The 26,854-nt window shown below is 46.4% G+C and overlaps 3 protein-coding genes and 1 long non-coding RNA gene across 6 annotated transcripts; 1 reads left to right on the top strand and 3 right to left on the bottom strand.

Moving 5' to 3' along the window:
* The first annotated feature begins 783 nt into the window (after window positions 1–783).
* ampd3a (adenosine monophosphate deaminase 3a) lies at window positions 784–7,207 on the top strand. Its single transcript, XM_041070070.2, is given in 16 exon segments — window positions 784–943; window positions 2,864–3,071; window positions 3,144–3,324; window positions 3,434–3,599; window positions 3,675–3,894; window positions 3,993–4,122; window positions 4,270–4,464; window positions 4,676–4,807; window positions 4,888–5,051; window positions 5,165–5,291; window positions 5,449–5,612; window positions 5,887–6,004; window positions 6,006–6,017; window positions 6,319–6,492; window positions 6,613–6,723; window positions 6,806–7,207. Coding segments are annotated over 16 exon segments (2,439 nt in total). The 3' UTR covers window positions 6,983–7,207.
* Window positions 7,196–9,712, bottom strand: lyve1a (lymphatic vessel endothelial hyaluronic receptor 1a). Its single transcript, XM_029144774.3, has 6 exons — window positions 8,971–9,712; window positions 8,575–8,758; window positions 8,353–8,492; window positions 7,993–8,214; window positions 7,792–7,864; window positions 7,196–7,608 (listed from the first exon to the last, which is right to left on the bottom strand). The coding sequence occupies exons 1-6, from the start codon at window positions 9,050–9,052 to the stop codon at window positions 7,461–7,463; spliced, it is 849 nt and encodes a 282-aa protein (XP_029000607.1). The 5' UTR covers window positions 9,053–9,712; the 3' UTR covers window positions 7,196–7,460.
* Window positions 9,713–9,849: 137 nt separating this feature from the next.
* Window positions 9,850–24,289, bottom strand: mrvi1 (murine retrovirus integration site 1 homolog). 3 transcript variants are annotated; one of them, XM_029144772.3, is made up of 23 exons: window positions 23,677–24,289; window positions 23,121–23,217; window positions 21,227–21,255; window positions 17,649–17,858; window positions 17,120–17,226; window positions 16,974–17,035; window positions 16,419–16,592; window positions 16,267–16,338; window positions 16,138–16,175; window positions 15,932–15,988; window positions 15,155–15,607; window positions 14,983–15,061; window positions 14,536–14,668; window positions 14,419–14,449; window positions 13,699–13,839; window positions 13,391–13,522; window positions 12,707–12,860; window positions 12,539–12,588; window positions 12,262–12,396; window positions 11,776–11,825; window positions 11,093–11,203; window positions 10,821–10,946; window positions 9,850–10,625 (listed from the first exon to the last, which is right to left on the bottom strand). In XM_029144772.3, exons 1-23 carry the CDS (start codon window positions 24,109–24,111, stop codon window positions 10,463–10,465), a joined length of 3,039 nt encoding a protein of 1,012 aa, XP_029000605.1. In that variant the 5' UTR covers window positions 24,112–24,289; the 3' UTR covers window positions 9,850–10,462. The 3 variants fall into 3 exon arrangements, with proteins under 3 accessions (XP_029000605.1, XP_029000606.1, XP_055363438.1); XM_029144773.3 differs by lacking the exons at window positions 21,227–21,255; window positions 23,121–23,217; window positions 23,677–24,289 and adding an exon at window positions 19,470–19,844; XM_055507463.1 differs by lacking the exons at window positions 21,227–21,255; window positions 23,121–23,217; window positions 23,677–24,289 and adding an exon at window positions 18,613–18,630.
* Window positions 24,290–25,142: 853 nt separating this feature from the next.
* LOC114852609 (uncharacterized) lies at window positions 25,143–25,651 on the bottom strand. Its single transcript, XR_008694307.1, has 4 exons — window positions 25,572–25,651; window positions 25,441–25,497; window positions 25,306–25,365; window positions 25,143–25,201 (listed from the first exon to the last, which is right to left on the bottom strand). It is a non-coding gene; the product is annotated as an uncharacterized LOC114852609 (long non-coding RNA).
* Between the last annotated feature and the right edge of the window lie 1,203 nt (window positions 25,652–26,854).

Raw genomic sequence — 26,854 nt, 5'->3', positions numbered from 1 at the left:
ATGCAACAGCAGTTAATGAGCCTGTCTCTCCTCTCCCGGGACAATCATCATCAGACTGACAAAAAGCCTAGACAGTGTGTTAGCAGAGGAGACAGAGTCTGATTTCAGGGATACTCTGCTGCCACATTCCAGGTAATAAATGAATTATCCTGATTATCTACATTATCATGCCAAAGGATAACTAAGAGAGAATCAACCATCAACAACTTAGAGTAAAATGGCTGGGTTAATGCTCTTGTCTGTATTTATGTCCCGTAGGACTGACATTATTGTTCGAACCAAAAGGCCAAATGCTGGTTGCACACTGGACAACTGCACTGTGCACGACTTGGCTCGCTGCTGTGTGAGCTCGATAAGAGGCTGAAGGTCAGGAATGCCCCTGCTGACAAGATCAGTGCAAGGGGTTAGAGCAGTATGTGAAAAAGTCAATCCTAAGCCAGTTAGCAGGCGAAGTTCCCGAGGTGATCACAGCACTGGGGATTAATTAGTATACAGTCGGTTAACTGATGAAACATCATTGTCACAACTTCCTTTGTGATACTGCGGACATTTTATTCTTTGTAGAGGGATTTTTGACTTTAGCATTAAATGCTCTTTTCTGCTGAGCAGATCTATTTGATCCATAGTGCTGCCTATTATTGTTGATATTACCCGCTAGTCTGCTAATGTCATAACTCAGCAAAGAAGTCAAGTAAACAAACATATCCACAGGATGACATTACATAATTTGTATAATTACTGAAGCTATTTGTCCATCTGACGTCCTTACAGTAAACTGTGGCAATGAAAGAGTTAAGGATGGAGGATAGCGGGATGGGAAGTGCAGCCTGGTGGGTAACATATTGTTCACTACAGCCACAGCGAGTGCAGCAGAATGTCAGTGTTTCTCTTACAGGATTAGTCGTCAGTTCAAATACATTCAGACACAGTAGAACCTGGCAAGGTAGGTTTTTTATTTGACATATTTGACCACTGGTAACTTCTGGTTATTGTTGTATCCAATCATTTGTCTTTTAGCTTTGTAACAAGTAACTGGTTAAATAAATGTGGCATCCATACCCACTCATCAAGGCTGTAATTGAAGCTGCTACAGTATATGTTTGCTAAATGAGTGCATTTTTTTTCTTTTTCTTTTTAATACTTGTCTTTAGGGCAAACTACTAGAATGATAACACCCTGTAATGTGGTAATTGGTTGTAGGTTTAGGTTTACCCACATCAACACGACTGAGATGTGTCCTACATAACTCTCTACTAAAGTTTTCTCCAGAGCTACAGTAAAACAGAACAATATGTGCCAGTCATCAGATCAGTTTCCTAAACTACGATCAATGCTGCATAAGCTGCCTTTGACATCAGACACGTAGAGGTAATGTAGAAGAGTAACAAGGAAGTGTAAATGCAAGGCCAGAAGCAAAGAAAACTGCTGTAGGCCCAAACTGTCTGACACATGGATGCAGACAGAATGGTATCACTGAACAAAAGGGCTCCAACTTAAAGAGTCCAACTTAAAAGATCATGGGTGGACCTGGTGGTAACTGATAACTGACAAAATTAACAACAATATCCAAATTATATAAATTACCCCACTGTGAGACTAATAAAGGCAATCTCATTCTCTTTAGTTCCCATGTATTTTGTATGTTTCTGATTTCCAGGCAATAAAAAGTTATTTTCATTAACTTTTTTAATAAACTAATATGTTATCACGTACTGTTACATAAACTAGAGGAAAGCATTTGCTGGTTACATTCTAAAATGCATTTAGTCTTTTAGTTAAAAAAAACAAGCTAAACTAAATTGAAATTAAAGTGCACAAAAATAAGTACTGAACAAAAGGCAAATTACATTTAGTGAAAAAAACAACAACACACGTGTGTGTCCGTTATTATACCCTGGTTGTCATGGTAACAGACAACCGTTGAAATGGAGATGGAACTGGACGTTAAATACTCAGCTATACTAATACAGACTGATAGCTTAGTAGCGTTATATAAGTTTGTGAAGAACACATTTTAACTCGATAATATAAACTTATATAAATTCAAACAGTTTATATAAATTAAGGACCTGAAGCAACACTTGAACGGTAGGCGTTTCTCCAATAAACCCGCAGCAGTTGAACCGGAGCTAACTAACTGACATTCCTAACTCTAGCTAGCGTTTCAACTGCAGGTACTAACTAACTAGCTAGCTAGCTAACCAAACCTTTGTCGGTACTGTTATCATGCTCCAGTTAATTAGTGTCATTTGCTGCAATTAACACCACACAGTCTGTAGCGTATTAGTTATTTCTTCCTTCTTCCTAAGGTCTGTTTTGCTGCCCAATGTCCAACTGATCATCTGCATAATTTGCACAATATTTAAAATATTGAATACTTTATTATATTTCATAGACACCATTTACATTTATTGCATCTGTTGACCACTATCAGTTCTCCTGCAGTGGTTTGGATGAAGTACAGCATGAATACTACAGGCATTGAAAAGTTAAACTTACTGTTAAGCTACTGTTTGCTAAAAAACTGTAAAGGAGCCTTAACAAAATCAAAGTGTGAAAAGTAGTCATTTTGAGTTCAGTGAAATATTTCAGGTTGTCTGTTAAGAGGATGTTAAATTATTCATAAGAACATCATCTCCTGATTAATTTCTCAGTGACTCTCAGTGTAAAGCTCCAGCATTGGTAATGTACACGCAGTGATGCGCTTCCTGGATGTACTCTGGCACACTGGAAAATTGCTTTAATTGATGCCCAGCAGCATCAGTGCTGCTTCAGTGCTGCAGCGTTCTGACCTGCATCCTGTATCAGGAGACTGCCAGCTCACTTAGGCTACACTATATGTCATCACTGCTTCCTCTCGCAGGCATGTCTCGTCATTTTCCTGAAGCTGCTTTGAGTGAGACAGAGGAGGAGACGCACCTGTTAGCAGAGAAGGTACATGCAGCAGCAGAAACCAATGGTGCCTTATCCATGTTCATGCTGGAGGACTGCCCCATCGGCCTCCAGCAGGCGAGGGAGCATGAAATTCTCAAAGAACTGGCAGAGCAAGAGTCGGAGGAGTGCACCAAGAGGTGGGTCCGTTAAAAAAGAGGAGATGCTAATATCGATTGGACTCATATTAAAATACTTTGTTGATTTTGCAGAAAGAAAAGTTTGAAGATGATTCGTTCCCAGTCAATGTCCTTGCAGATCTTAGGGAGCACAGACTGGACACGGCCAGTGGCCGGTACCCCATTCCTGTCCCCCAGCTCCACCTGCTCATCAGTGCAAGAAAACTGCCCAGATTTCCAGAGGCTCACTATTACTGGTGATTATTGTGCTGGGGTAAGTAATACAAGTAATATCAGCTACAGTATGCTACTTTCATTGTATGTTATTATTCTTTATATATTCTCTAAATGTCTGTTGTCATACATACGTACCGTCTTCGCAGGTCACAGTAGAAGATTATGAACAGGCAGCCAGGAGTTTGTTTAAGGCTCTGCTTCTTCGTGAGAAATACTCCAAACTAGCCCATCATAAATTCTGCAGAACCACAGCCCAGTTCCTCTGCAGTGCAAAGGGCACCAGATGGAGTGAAGAAGATGAGGTCGTACCAGGTTAGGACACTACACTCATGTTTTTTGTTCCGTTGTGTCTTCATGAGATCGACAGAATGCTGTTTTCGCCTGCAGATATCTGCCCATGTCCAGCAGTTGGGGAGGACCCCTACAGCATGGAGAACATCCCTGAGAACCTGAACTATGAGGTCAAGATGAAGCATGGGATAGTTTATGTTTATGACAGCGCAGAGGCTGTGGAAGAAAAACAGCTCCATGACCTGCCCTACCTGGACTTAAAGGCTTTTACTTTGGATCTGAGTCATGTGCTTGCAATGATTGCAGACGGACCCGCGTAAGACTCACAAAAACACACTACATGAATATTCTGGTCACAAAGCATGTCATGTCAAAGGCTTTTAGTGTATAACTGGTGTCCACTCTTATTTGAAGGAAGACCTACTGCCACAGACGACTAAATTTCTTGAGTTCCAAGTTCCACCTCCATGAGATGCTCAATGAGATGGCTGAGCTAAAGGAACTGAAAGGTGTGCCTCACAGAGATTTCTACAACGTTAGGAAGGTAAGTATGCATCTACAGAAGTTAAGGAGTTTCAGTCCAGTAAACATATAATGTCCCATAGGCTGCCTCTGTAAAATATGATTTTAGTAGCTGCATGTTTCCTCACTGGCCTTAATAACATCTATAAAAACAGCTTTTTTCTCTCAGGTGGACACACATATTCATGCAGCTGGATGCATGTCACAGAAACACCTGCTGACCTTTATCCAGAATACATACAAGACTGATGCAGAGCGAGAGGTTATGAAAAAGAACGGACAAAAGATGACACTCCAGCAGGTGTTCCACAGCCTCAATAAGAATCCCTATGATCTTACTGTGGACTCACTGGACGTACATGCTGTAAGAACAGAACCAATGCTTTTACATTCTAATATTATGATTTCTTTAAATGCTTACTATAGTTTTGAAGTGATACAATGGAGCGTAAACTCATTAACTAGGTCAAGTCTGTTTGCTGAATCTCAAAACAGTATCAGAGAGGACTATCTTGTCAGGAATAAATTCATGCACACTCTTATAAAATTAAGCTTTCTAACTGATTACTTCCCAGGGGAGGCAGACCTTCCACCGGTTTGACAAGTTCAATTCTAAATATAACCCAGTGGGCGCAAGTGAACTTCGAGAACTTTTCCTCAAAACAGACAACCTCATTAATGGAGAGTATTTTGCTCACATCATAAAGGTACCGTATAAAACTGTACTCTAACCCTATAGATTTTAAGTGTGTAAAGCTTTGTGCTTTGTCTTTTCCATATTTAACAGGAAGTAGCCCATGACCTGGAGGAGAGTAAGTATCAGCTTGCAGAACCACGACTGTCCATACACGGATGCTCTCCAGGGGAGTGGAGCCGGCTGGCCAAGTGGTTCATTCACCACAAAGTACACTCTCCTCACATGAGGTGGATCATTCAAGTGCCTAGAATATAGTGAGTGCTAGTGCCTTAAGAAAATAATATATTCCAATTTAAACAAAACAAAAAAACAAGCAAACATAAATGTATTCATATTTTTATTTGTAAGATGTGTTTTTATATTTCAGTGACATTTTCAAGTCTAAGAAGCTGGTGCCGAATTTTGCCACAATGTTGGAAAATATATTCCTTCCCTTGTTTGAGGCCACCGTTAACCCACAGAACCACAAAGATCTTCATGTTTTTCTAAAATATGTGAGGCTTTTTGAGTGTTCAATTCTTTTCTCAGCAACTGTAAATTTAATTATCATTCATTCTGTATGAGGAGGTTTTTATAAATACAGCAATAAGACTGGTCACTTAACAGTAAACTACTATTTGTGAAGTTCCATTTTCTTTCCTGTGTGTCCAGGTGTCAGGCTTTGACAGTGTAGACGATGAGTCCAAACACTGCAATCACACGTTCTCCTTAAGGAGCCCAAAGCCAGAACAGTGGACTTCTGATGACAACCCCCCTTATGGCTACTACATCTTCTACATGTATGCAAACATCATGGTGCTGAACAACCTCAGAAAGTAAGAACTAATGCATTCTTCATAACATCTTTAAAGCAGGGAACAGCTTTGACTTAACAGTACTGCAGCACTGGGAGTCCAGCACCACTGCTTTGTAGAGGTCACAGGGCAGAAGTGGTTCAGTAAACAAGCAGGGAAGTACAAAGGTTAGAGGTTGTGAAGCTCCGAGCTCAGTGGCAGTACCTAGAACATTTTAACATGCAGTCAGCACAATAGAAATCTAAATATAATTTTAAATCTGGCATGTACAGTGTGTCTTTTTTGTCTTCTATAGGGAGCAGGGCTTAAACACCTTCCAGTTCCGTCCACATTGTGGAGAAGCCGGATCAGTCACTCATTTAGTCTCTGCCTTTCTCACTGCAGACAGCATTTCACATGGTCTTAACCATGGTCTTAACCAAGAAGGTACAATGTGGTACAGTATAATAGGTATACTGTGTCCTATACATTTTAATGATAGCATTCATTATATTTATATCTCTCCTAAACACTGACTGAACACACTCACTTTCTGCTTTACACACTCACACATTAACGCACACACACACTTTATCTATGCATATGAACAGCACAGCTAAAACAGAGATTTATGACAAGATTATATTAAAATCATGAGGAAGTTTGCATCACGGAGGACCAACCGAACTTCTTTCATGCTCTGTGTATTGGACTAGCAGTCCAACATCATTTTACATTTCCTGTTTAGAGCCCTGTGCTGCAGTACCTCTACTACCTGGCCCAGGTTCCAATTGCAATGTCACCACTGAGCAACAACAGCCTGTTCCTGGAATATCCCAAAAATCCTTTCCGAGAGTTCCTACACAAAGGATTGTGTGTGTCCCTGTCCACAGATGACCCCATGCAGTTCCACTACACCAAGGTAAGCAAATAAACGCACAGGAAGCTGCCTTTTAGTGAATGAAGACAAATATTGTAGCATTACAGTAGTCTAATGAATCTACTGTTAACAGTGTAAATAATTCTTATATTTTGGTTTTAGGAACCTTTGATGGAGGAGTACGCTATAGCAGCTCAGCTGTGGAAGTTAAGCACATGCGATGTGTGTGAAATAGCCAGGAACAGTGTGCTACAAAGTGGACTGTCCCACCAGGTACAGTGGCCACATAGACATTATGTTCAGCTAAAAACTCATTTGTGTCATGATATTTTTTAATGTGTTCTTTTGTTCAAAGGATAAGAAGCGTTTCTTAGGTGTGAACTATATGAAAGATGGACCTGAAGGGAATGACATCCAGCGCACTAACGTCGCCCAGATCCGCATGGCCTACAGACACGAGACACTGTGGAATGAGCTGAGCTTCATAGTTGATGCAGTGAAGACAGAACCTGTGACTTCTCTGCATGACTAACTAAGCTGTTTAGGACCATATGTTTCAATTAGAGGCACATTATTATAACAGAATTCCACTATATGTAATCCGTAGTACATTGCATTAGTTTTGTGTCAAGGCTGTGCAGAAAATTTGTTTTTCAATGCTACTGCATACTGGATATGCAGTACTGTACATAAATAAGAGAACATGGAATAATATTTAATATACAGTAATATTAAAAACATTGGAAGATGTTGAGAACACAGCTTTAATGTTTTTTTTAACTTTTAAAAACTGCTTGAAATTGTACAAAAGCTTCTTGATAAGAGTTTCCCTGGAGGGACAAACACAAAGGGACAGAAACGCTACAAAGGTCGCCATCTAGTGGTTAAACAGCACCAGTTGAAACACATGAGCACATATTATTTTACACATGCAAAAAGCGCTATACAAACATTCTCTCATATTATTTTCTCAAGTCATGGTCCATGTTGCAAAAACGTGTCAGAAATGTTTAACTCGCATCGTCTTCTATTGCTATTTTATCTTCTTCTTTATGCTCCTCCTCAGTCTCTTCTATGCTCTTCACACACTCCAACTCTCTGGTCTCGATATACTCCTGCTGCTGCTTCTCATCAGCCCCGCAGAAGTGACTTCTTTGCCTTTTTACAGAGAGAATGGGATTAAAACATCACACTGTGCACCCTATGCTATATAATGAGTAAAATAAAGTATTGTTATATATGCAATGACTTATATTTGACTTTTAAATTTGATTTTTAAAGTACTCAATGAACAGCTGTGTGAAGCTTGATATTAAAGATTAAATGTGGTGTGTTACTCACAGTTTTAGATACACAAAGATGATTACTGCAGCAACAGAAAGGGCACAGGTTGATGTGATAAGAATAATCTTTGCTGGAAAAATGAAATGGAAGGAAACAGACATGTTCAAAACAGGTAATAATTTGTTTTACTTGTACTGTATTTTCTGTGCGGACTAAAGAAACAAACAAACAGCCTTCCTCTGATTATGACTCTCATACCTCCACCAGAGCCTTGAGCTGTGCCAACGAACTGGGCTGGTGGTGCCTCCCTGTCTATGGTTTTAGGAGGTGAGGAGGAAGAAGGATGGAGGGAGGAGGATGACATAGAGTTTGAAGTCTGGGCAGAGACTGGTGCGTTGGAGGCAGACTGAGTTTGTCCTGAGGGTTCTCTGCTACTTGGAGGGATAACGGAGGATGAGTATGTCAGCTGTGTCACCACATCTGTACATGAAGGCCATGGGAAATAGTTAGATATGATCTTATTAGATATGTCAACATTTCTTCAAGCACAGTAGGTTTATATTTGTGCACAACGTGCAGTTAAAGACGATGTAGTTGGCATTAGATAAACATACAAACCTGATTCGTTGAAGCAAAACACATCAAAGCGCTGCGTCACGGGGGCTCGCCATATCACCACGCCAACCTGCTGCTTGCCACAGTTGGACAGTGGATGGATGCGGGGGATGACTGCCAAGTTCTCATCAACCCAGCCAAACCTGAAGCACACATGGCACCGCATCAGGAACGTGTCATGCAACTCCACTGAGGTCAATGAGGTGAGGTTGACCTGCAAGTTACCTGCAAGTTTCCAAACCACTGGCAAGAGCTTTCTCTACTTCTGCTTTAGAAGCGACGCTCACACGAAGGGAAGAGCAGACGGTCCGAGCATCAGAGGCGTTGAAGGCGTACTTGGGCTGGTGGTGCTGGTCTAATTGGCTGACCTGGAAAACTCCACCAATGCTTTGGTTCATTGCTGGAAAGACTGCAAACATAAAAAACATTTGTTTAGTTCTAGAACCACGAAAATTCAATTATTATATTATAATTCAATTATGTAATTAATTTAATAATCATATTAAAATATAATTATTTAAACCCTTTAAATATTAATGAGGGGACATACACATATAGAAGTACAGCAACAAGCTGGTAGAAATGTGCAAATTTACAGATGTTGAATCTGAAATAACTTACCTCTGAAGCGGCTCGTGTCTATAGTTTTACCAGAGATGACCGAAGCAATCGACAGCATCAGTGTGGTGCAAAGATGGATCATTTTAATGACCGGTCGGAGCAGAGACAGATGAAACCAGTGGACGACAAGTGCTGCACAGACTCTGTGTCTGCAAGCCAAAAGGCAGGGTTAAATAGCGGTGAGAGCGTTGGCTGGGGTGTGTGCACTGAGTCGCTGCCAGAAAGAAAGGAAAAGGAAAAGGGAAGCGCGGTGCACAGGTCAGATCAAGCGCCATCGTATGTTCTGAGAGCAGGGCCCAGGAGAGAAATGCCAGCAGGAGACAAAGGCGAAATACTGATTATCATCCACCAAGGGTAATAAAATCATGAAATGATCTTTAACTGTAAATACTTCCTGCCTGAGGTCATAAGCATTAGATGTGTAAATGAAAGTGCTGCTTGTAACAGAGAACATAAATCTGGTACGAGACTTATGAAAATAATAACATGTAGCTATGTGACTTTCCTCATATAGGAAATGATCTGCACTATTACTGACATCTGACTCTGGGGCCCCTCTGTCCAAATGATTTCCTCCCAGGGGATGTAAGTCAGTGAAAAACACACTTATGATGTGCGCTGTCCTCTGATGAGCTTTTCGCAGACGCTGATGTGCCACTTCCCCAAAAACATCTCAGCACAAGCCCCGATCGCAGGAAATGACGCCAAGGCCGCTGCTGAACACGCAACAGGGGTGTTTGTTGAACGCGGGGTGTCACTGAGGACTGGGCTCGGGAATAAACAACAGCCCGGAGACATGGAAACGGTCACAGAGTCCACGAGGGTTCGTTCTCGGTCGTAATTAAACCTCACCAAGACCATGAACAGCACTGCACAATGTACTGAGGCACCGTTTATTTCCAGGTGAAGCGGCACAGAATGAGCAACCACACGTGAGCAGGAATAATAAAACCAGGCTTCTTCCCAAGACCACAATCTGTCAGTGTTCCGATTATTGCACTCCATGAACTCCACTGGAATGTGCCTGAGTCTAAAAACCTTCAAATACACATCAATGAAATGAAACAACAGCAGACTGACTATTTTAATCTCTAAAATAATTCAGTCTCTAATTTGGTCTTTTTTGGACCCTAGAGATTTTATGTTAATATTAGAGCATAGATAAATTAAATGTTTCTACTGTGGCTCTGTGGCTTGTGCTGGAACATGATGCACTCATCGCGTTCCGTACTAAAACTAGAACTAGCGATCTATTTTAGAACACATATTTTTTCACACTGTGCACTTGGTCCCTAAACATAAATAGAATTATTTTTCTAAGCTTGAATTAATCATAACTTAAGGATAAATGTGACAAAGGCTTCCTAAACGTCTGACCCGTGAGACTCGGGGTTGTGGGTTCAAGTGAGTTCGGGTGGGATGATCCGACCGATCTGCAGAGACGGACGACGGCGGTGTCCTTTGGGTCTGATCTTCATCAGTCGCTCCCTCCTTATGTGTCCTCACGTCTGTTGTAGTATTCGTTAAAGAAAGCGAAAATGCTGATGAGCAGACACATCAGCACAAACAGGGTCAGGACGAGGCCAAGGAGCCGCCGGCTCATGGGAATCCTGGGACAAACCCGTCCAAGGAGAACCAGGACCTCCTCTGGTGTCCTGTGGAGATAAAGACCTCACATTGTTTACAGCTGCAAAACAATAATGATGGATTCAATGGCAGCTGTTTCCAGCTCATCTTTTTCTTTTTTGCTGCAGCCTCACATGAACTATAGGAGGCATAAGAGTGTCACTAATCGACTTGTGTGGGCCTCGGTTCCCAAACTATTGCAGCAGAGGGTCCATTTAGTTCACCTGCTAGTCTTCGTCTTCTTTCCGCTCTCTTCATCCTCGTCCTTTGATCCCAGCAGCTTCTCAGCAGCGGCGTCCTCCTGCTTCTCCTCCTGGAGGGCCTTGCTGTGTTTTAGTCCATCTTGGAAGCTGCGTTTGAATAATTCACATTTAATGTTCCGTGCACTCAATCTAATTCTATACTGTACGTGAGATAATAAACATGAGGATGTCCAGCTGTAGTGATGTATGGGCATCATAGAGTGTGTGTTGGAGGAGCAGGACGTGGGCCTCACCCTTTATTGTAGGCCTCCTCCTCGATCTTTGCCTTGATCTCGGCTCTGATCTCCTCTATGTTGACTGAAGGCTTGGCCGCCTCGCTTTCCTGCTCCGACACACTCTTTCCACTGTATTGTTTCAGATAGGAAAGAACAATCACACATGGAGGCGGCCACAGCACGCGTCACTGAACCTAGAGGAGCGTGCGCTTTGGTTCCATCGCGGCGCTGCAGCCTCGTCTCGTCTGAAGCACACGTGGCCGCCACCGTCACGCTTGTTATTGCTGTTCTCGTCTCCGCGCAGAACGTCCAGATCAGACACTTAAGAGCTCTACTCAGACTCACTTTATATCCAGGATATGATTGGAACCCAGGGCCTGGACTTTCTCAAAACCTTGCACAAATGTTTAGATTGCGACTCAGCCTAGCACATCCATCAGTTTCAGACGCATTGGATCATTTTTACTTTCACCTCACAGACGCTTTCTCTGCACGGTAACAAAACATCCTGGAGTCACAGAATGATCTGAAATGTGAGCATTTCCTCCAGCTGTGGTTTAACAAAAAGGATGGAAAGCCACGATGAAAATGCAGTGTGTGTGTGTGTGTGTGTGTGTGTGTGTGTGTGTGTGTGTGTGTGTGTGTGTGTGTGTTTGTGTTTGTGTTTGTGTGTGTGTGTGTGTGTGTGTGCGTGCGCATACCATTCTGTTGCTGGTTGTGCTGTGTTGCCTTTCATATCATTCGCTTCACACTAAAGAGAACAGAAAGTGCTATATATAAAATATAATATTTAATAATATAAATAATATGATTATATATACACTATTTAGGTAAAAGTACCATTAGCAAATAGAAAATAATGCATTATATGTTCTAACCATAATTATTTTATGCTTTAATGTCCTATTTATTATAAATAAATGTCATAAATGTACAGTAGTAGAATTTAAGTATGACGTTGTCAACTGAAAAAACTAAAGTGAAAGCATCAAGAGAGATACACAGATACAGATGTACTGACCTGGGTCAGATTTCTATATATGTATACTGTCTACATGGTCTTTATCTAATTTGTAAAACTATTAAAGCTTTTGAGGTAGAAAAGGCTTTATTTGAGAGCGTGGGTGACTTGACTTCATGCTTGATGTGTCATGTCCCACAGTTTCCTGACGGCCAGCGTGACCTACCAGGGCCGGAAGAGCAGCAGCGGTAGCGGGTCCTGCTCCGGGGCTCTGGGCAGCTGTGGCTGGGTTCTGACCCGGGACGTTCAGCAGGTTGAACTTGGGCACCACTGCTACACTCACTCTGCGCCGAGGCAGAGCCTGAGGGGACAAGAGGACATCATCAAAAAAACACAGTATGCATAATGTCAGAACGTAGTAATGTAGACATTTAGTTTTACATTTTCCTTTGTAGTCTTTCATTTACTATAATTGTAATCAACCAACCAACGTCCAACGTTACCTTTCCCAGAGTTAACGACATCGATCTTGAAGCTCGTGGAACTCCATCATCTTTAAAAAAAAACATACAAAGATCTCAACTCAAAACAGACAGAATTATCTAAGTCAGTAATCAGATATGTGAATATTCCATTCGAACCAAGGAGCAGTAACACGAGCGGAGTCGTACCTCCGGCCTCTACAGAGCCTCCGTAACAGCGGCTGGAGTTCTGGTTGGCGAGCTTCTTGAACTCCATCAGCTCTGCGTGGTCCTTCTCGTAGGTCCTCTTCAGGTTCTCCACGTACTGCATCATGACCTCCGTTGCCTTGTTCATACGCTTCTCCTGATGCACAACAGAGGCGTGAGTCAGGACGAGGCTGCGTTAGGGAGCAGGTCTGCACAGTCTGCACACAGGGCGGCTGTGGCAGCCACATTTAAATCCACTAAGGCTTTAGGTATTCATAGGAATTCTTAGACTTTTTTGGTCGCTATCTAAAAACGTTGCTGATCAGACTGATAATTTTACAGTTTATGGGATTTAACACTAATTTATGCAACATGATCAGACCGTACAAGAACCCAGATGTCATGTTTTAAGAACATATAAGAACACAGGAATGTCATTAAAGTGTCTGGGTTCAAAGGTCATGTTATTGGCGCCTACAATTACATTAAATGGGCAGCTGTACAAAGAAATGACGGCGGGAGGGAGTAATTCTCCTCAATGCAATGAGTTATACTGTAAATAGGCCCAAATCTGAGTGCACAGGTTTCTTTCTGTTTGCTTTGGCTTCTCCTGCAGCAACGTCATCGCTTTCCCTCCAGTGCATTAAGTGCAGCACGCGTCGCTGCGGTGAAAGGCGGCGTCTGGACCTGGCGGACGGCTCCGACGATCTCGGCTCGGCTGGAGAGGCGCGTGGCCAGACGCAGCAGCACGGCCACGGTCTCGATGAGGCGCTGGTAGGACTCGCGCTGCTCCAGGTTCTGCCACTGGGGAGAGGTCATCTGCAAAGCAGCAACAGGGCCTCCATCATACGGAAAAAGCCAGCGCGTGGGCCTGGACTCACGCTGGGTAAATGTTTACCGAGGAGCAGTTGCAGGAAACATTAAAGCAGATGAACGAGCACTAAAGAGCCGGAGGGAATATGGCCTCAGATCAGGGGTTGTTTTCCAGCACTGACCTTCAGGGCTCCTTTGAACTCCTCCAGTTCCTTCTCGGTGTCTTCCTCCGTCAGGTTCCTCTCCCGCTCCGCCTGTTTGAGCCGCGTCTCCAGGGTGTAGTTGTCGTTCCGAAACGCTAGGGACAGCTGCACGAAGGCATTCTGTGGAGAGACGGTTCCTGCAGATGAAACCCGGAAGACGCGCGGCGACGCCGCGGGGACGGCGCCCTTTGACCTCCTGCTGCTTCATCGTGTCGATCAAAGGCCGTCTGCAGCTTTCCAGCGTCCCTGCGCCCGAGAGGAAATCTACGACCTCTGACTGTCCTGATCCAGACGCGTCCCACTGGGAGCGCTGGGAGTGCTGGGAGAGGCCACGGCTCCAGCCCCACAGCACCGGCCGCGCTCGCATGGTCTCCACAGGAAGTCTCCTCGGTTTGATCGGGAAAAGAAAGGCGCTCTTCCTGTTGACGAAGCCCAGTCGAGGCCGCGCCGCCGATTTTTACGACTGCGTAATTAACTACTGTGGTTACAAAACAAGTTGCTACTGTACAAACACGGCTACACGTGACGCGCGTTCAGCAGTAGAGGAAGAAAAACATCTGTCTGGGCTGTTTGGACTCAGTGAACGTGCTACGAGGCTCATTGTACGTACACAAGTAAAGCTGGAAAGCTAAATTATATATATTCTAATTGGGAATCACCACCAATAGTCATTAGAGTGTGAATACAATCAATACCAACCTCAACTTCTTTTTCAGAGAGCGCAGGTGCACTGGAATGAAAGCAGAGGTCAAAGGTTAGCGAGGGATCCGATCAAGTGTTCCTCGAGCAGCATCTGGCTGGTTACTGGTTACGCACCATCCCGGCAAACCCCGGTGGAGTTTGAGCTTCCTCAGCATCAGGTCTGAGATGTTGGGCATGGCATCCCACCTCTCCTTCGCCTCCTCGCTGCTGGCCGCCGCCGCCGCCGCTGCCGGCGAGGGCTGGGAGCCTGCAGACACACGGCCCCATGAGTACGAGCTAAGACGTCTGCCTGGAGTCTCATATACACACTTGGTGCCAAAACACCAGCAACCCTTAAATGAGTCCTCATATGTGGTCTGGGGCTCGCGTGCTTTACCAACCATGCCCTCTGCTGATGAGAACTACAAACAGCATCGCTTTCTCTGTTGTGAGGAAACAAGTCAACAGATGTTCGACTTCTGGCTGGAAACCATTTTCCCTGAGATGCAGGAGGTGGACTCTCGACAACGCGTGAAGTCCTTTTTGTTTTACTTGGACAAGAGGGCAAACAAGGAGCGTCACCTTTTTCCTGTTCGGCAGTTTCACTCAAGTCTGGCAGCTTGGATCCTGCTATGCTCTGGTGACGCATCAGCTTGTGCTCCTACACACAAACACAAATGAGAAAAAACACAAAGTGGTTATTTCCTCCTCACGCCATTCACTAAATGGATTTTACCAACCAAACAGAGTGAACCTCTCTGAGTCTGGACAGCTTCTGCACAGCCCCCGGCTGGACGGGGAAGTCCTTGTAGCCCGAGGACTTGAAGACGTCCCTGGGTTTGTCTGAGAAGACGTCGTCCAGTGAGGGAGGGAACGCTGGGGCTCCATTCCTAGGATTAAGGCTGCCCACAGCGTCCCAGGACACAGCCCTCATCAGTGGAGGGAAGGCCCCGATGGTCTTGATCTCCGCCGTGCAGGGGGCCTGCTGGGTCGGGGGTCTGGGGACGGGCTTGGCCACCCCGGTGGCCGGGACCTGGCTAGGGTTCCGGCCAAAGGCGGCGCCCTCGTCTCCTTTAGCGGCCGTGGGGGGGCTCCTCGGTACGGAGGGGTCAAAGGTCTCCTTCTGGACAGCGAAACGGGGCGTCAGCGTCCCAGAGGACACTTTCCTTTTCTCAGCGGGCTTCCAGTCCAGCAGCAGCAGTCTGTCCTAAGGTTAGTGAGATGATCTCTATTATCATTCCTGGAGATTGGAGCACACGGTCATCACACACGAAACGCTGAGAGAGGAGCCTGTGCCCATTGAATCTCTTTGATCGCCCGCGTGGGTATAAATCATCACAAAGACAAGTCTGTGTCTCACTGCAATTAGTCCAGCACTGAAAACTACAAAGTCAGCTGTGAACCATGAACGCGTGTTCAAACCCCTGCGCAAAGAAAATTATAAAAAAAAAAAAACAAACTTCTTTCTACATCATTTTCATAAGACTTCACCATTTCAAAGCTCATGCAGTAATGGCTGGTGTAATCTGACCTCCTGGTCCTGAGCCGTCACATCAGGCTGTTCTCTCACTGACGGAACCGACAGGTGCTGCAAACAAGATCCAAAAGGAGCATTTACGTCCAGATGAAGATGAATTACGCACAGAGGCAGCTTACTTACTCAATAAATATAAAAAAAATACAATCATTGGTTGAATGAAGACCACGATTATGTCTGAATTAACCTTGTTTTTTTACCTGAGCAGACTGTGAGCTGATGTCTGAGGATCCCACAGCTGGAAGAGAGGCACACAGCACAGTCTTAAACACCAGTGGGAGAGAACTATCAGTGTAAACTAAGAATAAACAGCTGAGGTCAGAACACACCGGTTTGAGGAGGCACAGTCAGCGAGCTGCTCCTGGAAGAAGCAGGCGAGGTGGTCGGAGATGGAGAAAGGCCTGTGGAAACGAAACCAAACCAGGTTGATTGACTGAACAGAGAACCTGCACAGCTGTCGTGGGGAGCGGCGGCGGGCGACCTGTGGGGGAGTCGGTGAGGCTGCTGGTGGAGCGGCGGCCGCGGCGCGCCAGGAAGCGGTCGCTGACCTGCTTCGCCTGCTCCAGCAGCTCCAGGTTCTTCTGCCGATCCTCCGCCGACAGCTGCAGCTCCGGCAGACGGTCCTTCAGCAGGTCGATCACATGACCTGTGCTGTCTGACACGCACACACACACACACACACACACACACACACACACACACACACACACACACACACACACACGCACGCGCACACACACGCACACACACACACACACACACACACACACACACACACACGCACGCACACACACACACACACACACGCACGCACACACACACGCACACACACACACACACACACACACACACACACACACACACACACACACACGCACGCACACACACACACACGCACGCACACACACACGCACACACACGCACACACACACACACACACACACAGAGTCTGTGAAGGCGATGGCCAGTCTCAGGCTGAATGCTGTGAAGTTCACCCATCCATCTTTGACCTTCAGTGTGAGTTCAGTTCACTCACCTACTGTGGTGATGGGTCCTCCTGAGGGGTTTCTGGCCACGCGAGCTCTGGGACTGTGTGGCCTGAGGGAGGGAAGTGATTGATTGAGTGACGCTGGCTTCTTCACAGACAGCAACACTGTTTAAATTGGTGAATGTGGTGAATACCTGCTCTGCTCCAGGTGCCGCCCGTCGGGCTGGAGGATGGAGGCCTGCTGAGGGTACACGATAGTGGGGGCGGCCAAGACGACGGCCTGGCTTTCGCCCGGTGTGGACTGCGAAGCACAAATACGACAAGGGCGGCTTTAATCGAAATCCAAACACTACAAAAACTCCGCTTCAGTTTGGCTGCGTAATATTTTTGTCCATCTCCTAAAGGCAGGTATGCAAGTAAACACAGACTGGAATCAAACACAAATAGCCTGAGAGCTCTAAGAGCTTATCTGTGCTCCAGCCTCCCAATAAAAGGCCTCGGCGCGGCTCTAATAGCGGTGGGGACCGTACGTCCTGAAGATTAGATTACGCGGCTTCATTGCATTTTCTGCAGACATGCCTTATCGCGCCCGTGTGTTTGTGAGCGATCACAGCGGAAGACAATGTTCTCAGGCCTCAGGGGTCAAATGTTGAACGTTTAGTTGCCAGGAGGATGTCACCAAAGCAAACATTTGAAAAACCCGTCCCCTGAGAGTGCACTCACGGTACTGGGAGAACTGGAGGAGCTGTCCAGCTCCTCAGGTGAGTCCTCCTCCTCCTCCGGCAGCGTGGGCATGGTGGGGGGCGCCGCGGGCCGAGGGCGAGCGCGAGGGCGAGCGAGGGGAAAGACAAGCGGGCCGTCGGCGCCGCCGGAGCCCGAGGAGCTGTGGGCGCCTCGTTCAGGAGGACGAAAGTGGTTCCGCTCGACCCGGAGCTGCAGAGGAAACCCACAAAAAGCAGATTAGAGCTGAGAAAATGAATGGTGAGATTATAAAAATATACTTAACTAAAAAAAAAAGGAACCAACTAGTCACAGCCAACCACACGCTAATCCTAAAATATCTTCTACGCTGCTTTGCAACAGCACAATGACAAACGTTTAGGATGGAGGAACTGGAACTGATTCGTCAGAAAACAAAAATACGTCCGTTTCCAGTACGCACAGCTTCAGCTGTGGTTTTTTTTGCAGGCACTGGACTCTCTGAAGGATGACAACTCATTTTCCTACACTTCGCTCAGCTTCAGGTCCCTAATCAGAGCAAAAGCCTCTGCATCCAGGGATTAAACAGATTGATGCACAGATGATAAAACTACAACACATCCTGTTCCCTGTTTCACGAGTCCTAAATGATCCCAAGTGTAATTAATGCTTATGAGAAGCATTCATTATCTTCACCTCTTAATTATCTCCAGCTCAAGGACACAGGCTGAAGATGCCTCAGTACATGGAGCTGGCTTTGCCTGCAGCTACCTGGCTCACCGTGACCTCATTGGGTTAAACATTATGAGTGCGACGGGCTATTTTTAGTGGCCCATCTATGCAAACTGAAGGGCGGAGCGCATTTAACCCTTTGAAGCAGCGCCACGATTTCCATATGCGTGGGCCACACAGCTTCATCGCTGCTCGCGGGGGACGGCCGGTGGAAAGTGTGATGGATCAGCGCTCGTTTCAGAGCTGCGCTACGCACTTAAACACAGGACGTTGGATTCGGGTTCCAGAACACGCACGGCGCTGCTCAGCGTCAGCCCAAACGTGACAAGTCCCTGGGAACCTATAGGGACAGAAGGGCTGTGAGTCAGCGGGGAGGAAATGGGTTGTTTAACAGTCACAGAGAGCTGTGAGGACACTTCCTGCCTCCAGAACGCTGACACACGGGAGCACGGCCATTTCTCCATTCATCACACGCGGCACTTTTAGCAAAACGGACCCGAAACCAGCTTTAAGGTTTGTTTATGCAAGATATGAGTCAGAGTAGTTCAGTTATAGCTTGGGTTCCACATGCTGCTTAACAATTTTACTTTTTAAGCCTCTCAAACTGACTGGGCCTAAACAGACCTGCAGGTTCCCCTCAGACAGACACTGCAGGCTAATTCTGCGCCGAGATTATTTCCTGTGGAGGGAGAGCGACCCTCAGCCTCAGTCTCTGGGGACATGAAGCATTCGTTTTCATCATGCATATCTGTCCATCAGCTTTAACTCATGTTCAGCCAGGTTTCTCAGCCTCTCTCGTCAGAGCCAGAGAGCGAGCGAGCGAGCGAGAGAGAGAGAGAGGGGATGGGACCGGCGCCCTCCTGTTACATAAACCCGCTCCTTCTTGCCAGATTTGTTTAAAATTTGGTTGTGTGTGAACAGAGTGCAGGGCCAGCGGAGGAAGTGGTTGCTACCGAGCCACAGTACGAGGCAGCAGGGCAGCGAAAGGGTGAGAAAGGAAAGGAAGAGGATGTGCTGCGAGCAGAGATGCACGATACATAAATGTTCCAGGGCACGAAGGAAGGATGACACAAAGCTCTGCTTCCAGACACACGCCAGATAATGTGAACTCACCCGGGGCGGCTCAGAGTCCGGTATCACCTAACACACAGCCCACGCATCGGCCTGCGTCCCCTGTGGACGGAGCAAAGAGCGAATCCCCACGGCCGATCGCCCACAACCTGTCAGCAGGGCCCGCGCGCTACCTGAGGCCACGCTGTGCTGCTGTAGCCAGACACGCACACACGCACACACGCACACACGCACACGCTCCTGCCGATCCCTGAGACTGACTTCCCACAGTCCGGCTGCCACTCGCAGGCTTTTCTTCAGAAAACTCAAGTCCTCTATGGTCGGGGCTTCTCCTTCCTTCTCCCGTCCCCTCCGTTCCCTGTCTTTTTTCAGCAGCAGCCTCTCTTTCACTCCTGGGAGCTTTGACCATTTAAGGAGAAGGACTCTGTATGCCTCTTTGGGCTGCTGTGGGGAGTGTGTGTGTGTGTGTGTGTGTGTGTGTGTGTGTGTGTGTGTGTGTGCGCGCGCTCCTCACTGATCGTCCCTCAACTCAAAAGCTGAACAAAATTAGGAATCAATGTTGTTTGTCCTGCTGGGGTTTTGTTTGGTTTCTCTTATCGCTGTGAGGGGGACGACGTTGTGCGCCGATGCAGATGAATGATAGGTAGATGGATTGCGTGTGTCCGGCCCGTGTTTACTCTGCAGCCTTAGAGGAATCCACGCGTCCACTTCCGAGCTCTTGAGGATCACTTTTGTTTGAACCGCGTTGTCAAACCTCGCACCGACCGCGCTGCTTTTCAGACGCGGAGGTGGAAATATGTGAGCGGGAGGGAGAACCTGACTGGTTCTGGAGGGCAGAGCAAGGTTCAGGGAGTGTTACAGCATCGCTGACAGTGTGAACACGGGCCACAGAACCACAGAGTGAGCAAACGCATTCCTGCATTTAAAGTACAATTATAAAAATATACTGGAACTAAACTAAATTAATAAATACAAATGAAGAACCTGCTCATGTGGATGTTGAGGCTGTTGCATGACAGTTAGTTCTGGAGCTGGATTTTGAACTAGTAAATCAATCACATTCCTCAGAAGGGATCCTGTCACTGACTTCCCTGTGTGCTGGGTGCGTGTGCTATGAATATGTCCTCCTGTTGGTACAGTAGCTGTAATCATCCAGAGTTCTGAACTTAGCTAAAGCTCACTGCTTCCCCTTTCAGAATAAAGTCATCCACACTCAGCTTCCTCTTTAGACAAATGGGCTCTAATCGTGTCTCTTTAGATGTTACAGACCAGAACATCACCACACGCTGGGTGGATCCAGCCAGGGATCTACAGAGCTCTGGACAGAAGGTCCAGGCTGTGAAAGCGGTGTCTCACAACCCAGTATTTTCACCTATTTTTCATTTTAAACCAGCATCTTGTCACTATGGAGCATGTGTGATGCTGCTGGTGGTGAGACTGAACTGGCTGGTTCAGGCCTGAGCTCTGGCAGCAAAGGGCCAAAGATCCAAGCGCCTCCTCACACGCCTTAAAATGGGAGCGTAACCGTAGCTGCAGTCACTCAGGTGGAACAAAAAACTGTACTTTTCAAGGTTCAAGTCATTATTGTAAGATACTATCAGATTATAGTAGTGACTTACTGTTTCATATAACGCAGCAATTTACATCATCAGGAAAAAAGGAAGTGTGCTCTACAAATACAACATTTACAAAAAGTCTGACTCATTAAAGAAAGCAAATAATAGAATGAACAACATGAAGTTCTGCCTAAACATGCAGAAATAATGGACCTGTCAGAAATAAATGCAGGAGAGTCTCACCTTGCTGCAGCTCCCTCCTTCTGTGCCACCTGTTAAAGCCAGAGCACAGTCAGTGAAAACGTGATTTGCATTTAACAGGAAACCATGTGCAATGCAAATGTCACAAGTCAGTAAAAAAAAAAGAGAAACAGAAAGAGAAAACAAAACAGGGCCGGGATCAGTTTTCTGTCTGTGTGACGCTGGTGCTGTGATATGGATCTGATTGGGAACGCGACCCTGACCCGTGCTTCAGGAAGTGCCTCGCTCTCCGTCCACCTCCATAACTAGGGGCAACAATAACCTGGCAACCATCTGGAGCGCGGCGCTGGATCCTCTGGCCCCAGGAAACGACAGGGTGTCGTCCGCTTCAGGGGCGCGCGATGCTGTGCGTCACACGCGTATTAGACGCCATATTATTCTCTGCCTCAGCTCGTATTGATTCACATTCCAGCTGCAGCGCTTTTGTTATTCCCACTTTGCTTTCATTGGAAGACTCTCCATCAAAGAGCAGAGTTTACGGCTGCCACACAGGCACACGCGGCATTAGAGACCCACTCACGGACCCACTGCTTCTCTAAACTATTTACATTCAGGCTCCAACGGATTGTTATTCGTCACACAACCGGACTGTGGCCACATTAAGCCTATTGAGCTGTGATGTAACAGGCCACGTCTAGACCTGATTTAATATCTCATGTTAGCGTTCTATCGTTGATGAGCAGCTTTGAAACAAACAGAATGGTGACATCCTGCACATAAATGCATGGGCGCTTGCATTCGCTTGCATTCTCTGGACTCTGTGCATCACAGCTGCGAGATTTATTACAAACTGTGGGACTTGCTGCGTGTGTGTGTGTGTGTGTGTGTGTGTGGTTTGGTCCGTCACCTCGGAGGCTTCACAGTTGGCACTGTTTGATTTAAAGCCATTCTTGGGCTCCTACCGCCACATCTACAGTATGTGTGCATGTGGAGGATCATTCTTTGTCTGTTGACGGCACCTCGAGTCTTCAGCTCCGTGAACTTTAAACATTCTACACGACGAGCTAAAATGACAGTTGCTGTTCTTTTTTTCTGATTAATCTGCTTAAACTATCCTCCTGTAACGCAGATAAAGGAAATGAGGCCTCCCTGATGAAGGGTCAGTTCACACAGTATTTTTTTCATATAGTTTTAATATCCCATCATTTTCACATCAGCTGGTTTTGATAAATATATTAAAAGCAATCACGACCACGTTTGTCCCACATGTTGATGGTGTCCTGGTTGTGTTTTAAGCGTGTTGCTTTAGGCCGTAGATGCCAGATAAACATGAACAATAAACTCAAAGGGCTATAAAATAAGCAAACGTGTACACAGACCGATCTGTCCTTGTATGAAATGTAATTTCCCCTTTGAGGCCACCTACTGTCTGTTACATGTATCAAACTCCCACTAAAAACTACATCACAAATAAACAATGGAAGTGGGACGTGGAAATATTTGCCATGACCTTCGCTGAGAGAAAAGCGGCCATCTCTTTGTCCAAAGATGATTATTACTGAAAAAGGTCTAAAAAAGTTCTTCAAAGCTCTTTCAAACAAACTAAATGTAAACTGGGTCAAACTCCAGCATCTGACAGAACGACACTCTGACAGAGTTAGAACAGAGCAGCTACTCAATCATCTAAAACTTTATGCAAAGTATAAAACATGTAAAGGAAAATACTGCTCTGTTTACGTGAATCCCCGTGACCTCCAGTCATTTTCCCCATGACCCCGTTTGACAGATAACAGAGTGCCTATTCTCTCATCCTCCTCACTGTACCAGCTGTGTGCTGCCTGATCTGAGTCCAGGCGTCCCCAGGGCTCACGCTTAAAAAGGGAAGTAGGGTAAATCCCCACGTTTGTGGTGACGCTTCCTCACACCCACCACCTACCGCTCACTGCAGATGGAGGGCGTCTGTCCTCAGGCTCCGCGGGGGGTTCGGCCGTGGAGCCCGGATCGGGACCAGCTGGCAGAGCAGGAGCTGGAAGCTTTGGTAAAAATACAGAGGGATTCACTTTGACCTTAGACAAACGTGTTCATTTTTGAGGAGTTAGAGTCAGTGTATGTAAATAAATACTGTACAATCACATCAGTGACAAGTGAAGGTCAAAACCTCAAACGAAAATCTTTGTATCAGCATGATTAACTTTGGCAGTTTTGCTTCCCAGAGGAGGAACACGAGTAAATAAATCTCAACATTTTATCCCCTGGTAATTACGTTCTGAAATACATACAGAACTATACCCATGGCACTAATACCTTTTATGTAATTTATGTTTGGTGCTTTGCTGATGTACTTCTAATATTAGGTTTTATGTTTATTTTATTTAAAGATGGAACCAAAATGCATTTTAGCTGCATAACATACTTCATGTCCACCAGGGACTATTTCAACCTTTCCGACCTTTCAAAAACCACATATGATTTATTATTGACTTGAAACAGACCTGAGCCGGGCTCTGCTCTGTGACGCTGGCCTCCAGGCGGCCCAGCTGCTTGTCGGTGTGCGCTGCTCGGCCCAGGGCCTCCTCCATCCTCCGGGCGACGCTCTCCAGCCTGGCTTGGACTCGGCCCACCCTCCGCTCGCTCTCTCGCACCAGCTCGGCGGCCTCCAGCGCGCCGCCCACCGTGGCCTCCATCCTCCTCAGGGTCTCCAGCAGCCTGTCTGCGCTCGCCTGGTGCGCTGCGGGGGTGCCTCGCGGGGCCTCCGGGCCCACTGCCGCATCCCTCCGCTCCCTCGGCGCCGCCCCCGCGGCTCCGTCCGCTTCTCGCTCAGTGTTGGTCGCCTTGTCGATGAGAACGACTCCCCTTGCTTTTGGCTCGGTCGCGCGCCCTGGTGCAGATCTCAGAGAGGCGGTCGGGTGAACGACCCGCTCACGCATAGCAGTGTGCGTCTCACGGAGCTCCTGGGCCGACTGGGCTCCTCCTGCATCCTTCCACCACTTCACCACAGCCGCCTTCTTGGCCTCCTTGATCCGGGTCCTCTCCTTCTCCTTCTCCCGGTCGCTCCACTGCTCCTCCACCTTCTCCTCCCACACACACTTGTGCGGCTCCAGGTCCTGCAGCCTGAAACCACCACCGGTGCTTTATAAACACCCCCTTGGCACACTGTTATGTCTGCAGCTACCATGGGGATACTAAAACTGCACTTATCTCAGATGGAGTCTTACACAAAGAGGATGGTAACTCCTGTGTGCAATGCAGATGCCCATAAACACTCCATCAAAACCAGACCCCACTTTTATTAGCTGGGAGAAACATCTTGAGAACAGACACTAACACTACCCAAGTCCACTCTGTTGTCATGGCAAAGACAGATAAAAAACTCACATACACATTTGCCTGTGGCTGCAGGTGATGAGGGGACTGACTCTCCCGTGTTTCTACCAGAGCAGAGTCCTGTTTGCGAGAGGACAAATGAACATGCATCCAGTAACTCCCGCTTTCCGTCGAAGCGTCTACTCTCACCTTCTGTGGAAACCTGTTGCAGAGGAGACGAGAGGACTCTGAGCTCCTGATCCCCTGAACGATGCTCTGAACATGGCCGTCGTGCGCGTGGTGGGACGGTGGTTTGTGCAGAGCTCTGTGGTGCTGCTGCAGACCGAGAGGGATGAGCGGCCACGTGGGCGAGATGAAGGAAAGCTACCAGCATCTGGAGATGAAGACGTTCTTACCAGCTCCACGTTCTGCATTTCGCTCTGCAGAGAACGGAGGTTTGGAGGATCTCGGCTGCAGAGACCGATACGGTGTCTGTCATACCTGCCAGAAACCAGACGAACCTTTAAATCATTAAATTATTTAGATGTTCTGTAAACTAAAATGCTGCTTCCCTCAATTACATTTGATAGGAAATTAAACATTTGTTTTGGCGTTTATTTTACCATTTATTTTGCTAGACCTACAATTATAAAAGTACCTCAAAAGAATTTGGTGCGAATGTTCCTGTAGCCTCTGCAGCTCTGACTGCAGACCCTGCAACACCAAGATATTCATTAACATCAACATTAACATAAACTACTTTTCTAAATTCATACATTTAGGTTGAATATGAATTAATTAGTTCTGTGCAGACACACCTCGATCATGTTATGATTCCCCACATGAGCGCTTCTCATCTTATCCAGAAGAACGTCCTTCTGTAGATCAACAAGTCCAGTTACACGAAGCAGCACGACAACAGCGTTTCCCTGCACCACGATCGATCGACCAACCTTTGCGACGTCTCTGTCTCTCAGCATCAATGCGACGAGGGTTTTCTTGATTTCAGCCTGTGAGCATTAAGACATAGCTCAGATAAAACTCTTCATGCAGTCAGGTGCTGGTGAGGTGCGTGTGTTCGTACCCTCAGCTCTGAGTTCGCCTTCCTGAGTCTGGTGAGGTTGTCTTCAGAACACACCGTGTTAAAGGTGAGTTCTTCATTCTGTGTGAATGATTTCACAGAAAAACGTCAACATTACTCTACTAAAGGCTCCAGACATTTGACTGTCTTCCCTCCCTGCCTTATCTTACCTTATCTTCAAGCCTCCTGTTGTGAACTTTTAAACTTTCAAGTTCATTCCTCTGAAAACGAGAGAGAACTTCAGATGTTAAGATTTACACTGACATAAATGAAACCTAGAAGGTTTTACTAAGAACATTCACCAGTTGTGTGCAGCTCTTCTGGAAGCGACTGGCTTTCTCCTGGGCCTCCTGAAACGCCCGGCGCGTCTCCTCCAGTTCCTCTGTCAGCGATTTGGTTCTCATTGCTGACTTTTGAGTGCTTTATACAGACAAGGAAATAGCTACAACTTTATACATTCTGCAGCAAATGGCCTGAAGAACAGCATAACACTCGCCTGGCCAGCTTTGCCTGCAGCTCCGTGAGCTCCAGGTTGAGCTGCAGGTTGACGTCCTCACACTGAGTCACCGTCCTCATCAGGCTGCTGTTCTGCTCAGTCAGTGCGCGGTGAGCGTGCCTCAGTTCAGCCACCGTTCCCAGCAAGTCGTCTTCATCCCTGACACCACGCACACACACGATCAGTGAACAGATAGGAGGGAAACACGTGCGAAATAAAACAAAAGAGACATAACTCACCCGTGGTTTCCGGAGGCCACTTCGCACTGACAACCTGAAAGGAAAGGTTTTAGTGAACTTATAGATGTCCCTCGGAATGAATTTGAACAAAACAGTGAAAACGTACTTTTTAGAGGATTTTCAGAAGAGACTGGCAAAGACACACGATGATCTTCTACATCAGCACTGAAACACAAAAACAGTCGGGGAGTTACAGCTGCTCACAAGTCTAGATAAGCTGTAGGTGGGTTTTCCCTTTTATTAGTTCAAAAGATTGTGGGTACGAAGCAGCATAAGCAGTGGAAGCGTATGAAAAACTGAGAAAAAAATCGCAGTATAACAAAGTAAAAGCAGACGAGCAGCAAGAAGCACATGCACCTGTCCTGGCTGCACTGGGCGATCCAGTCTCTCATGGTGCTGTGGAAGAAGCCTCTGCTCACATGAGGGTCCCGACAGTCAGGGTCGAGCTGCTGCCGGAGGTCAGTGAGCCGGTCCTGCTCCAGACTCTGAGCCGTCATGGTCTGCAGGTACCGCATGATGGTAGAGACCAACACCACTCCTGACGGCACCAG

Source organism: Betta splendens, chromosome 3, assembly GCF_900634795.4.
Source record: "Betta splendens chromosome 3, fBetSpl5.4, whole genome shotgun sequence".
Taxonomy (NCBI): domain Eukaryota; kingdom Metazoa; phylum Chordata; class Actinopteri; order Anabantiformes; family Osphronemidae; genus Betta; species Betta splendens.
Note: the sequence above shows the minus strand (reverse complement) of the source record. Positions and strands in the feature narration are given on the sequence as shown.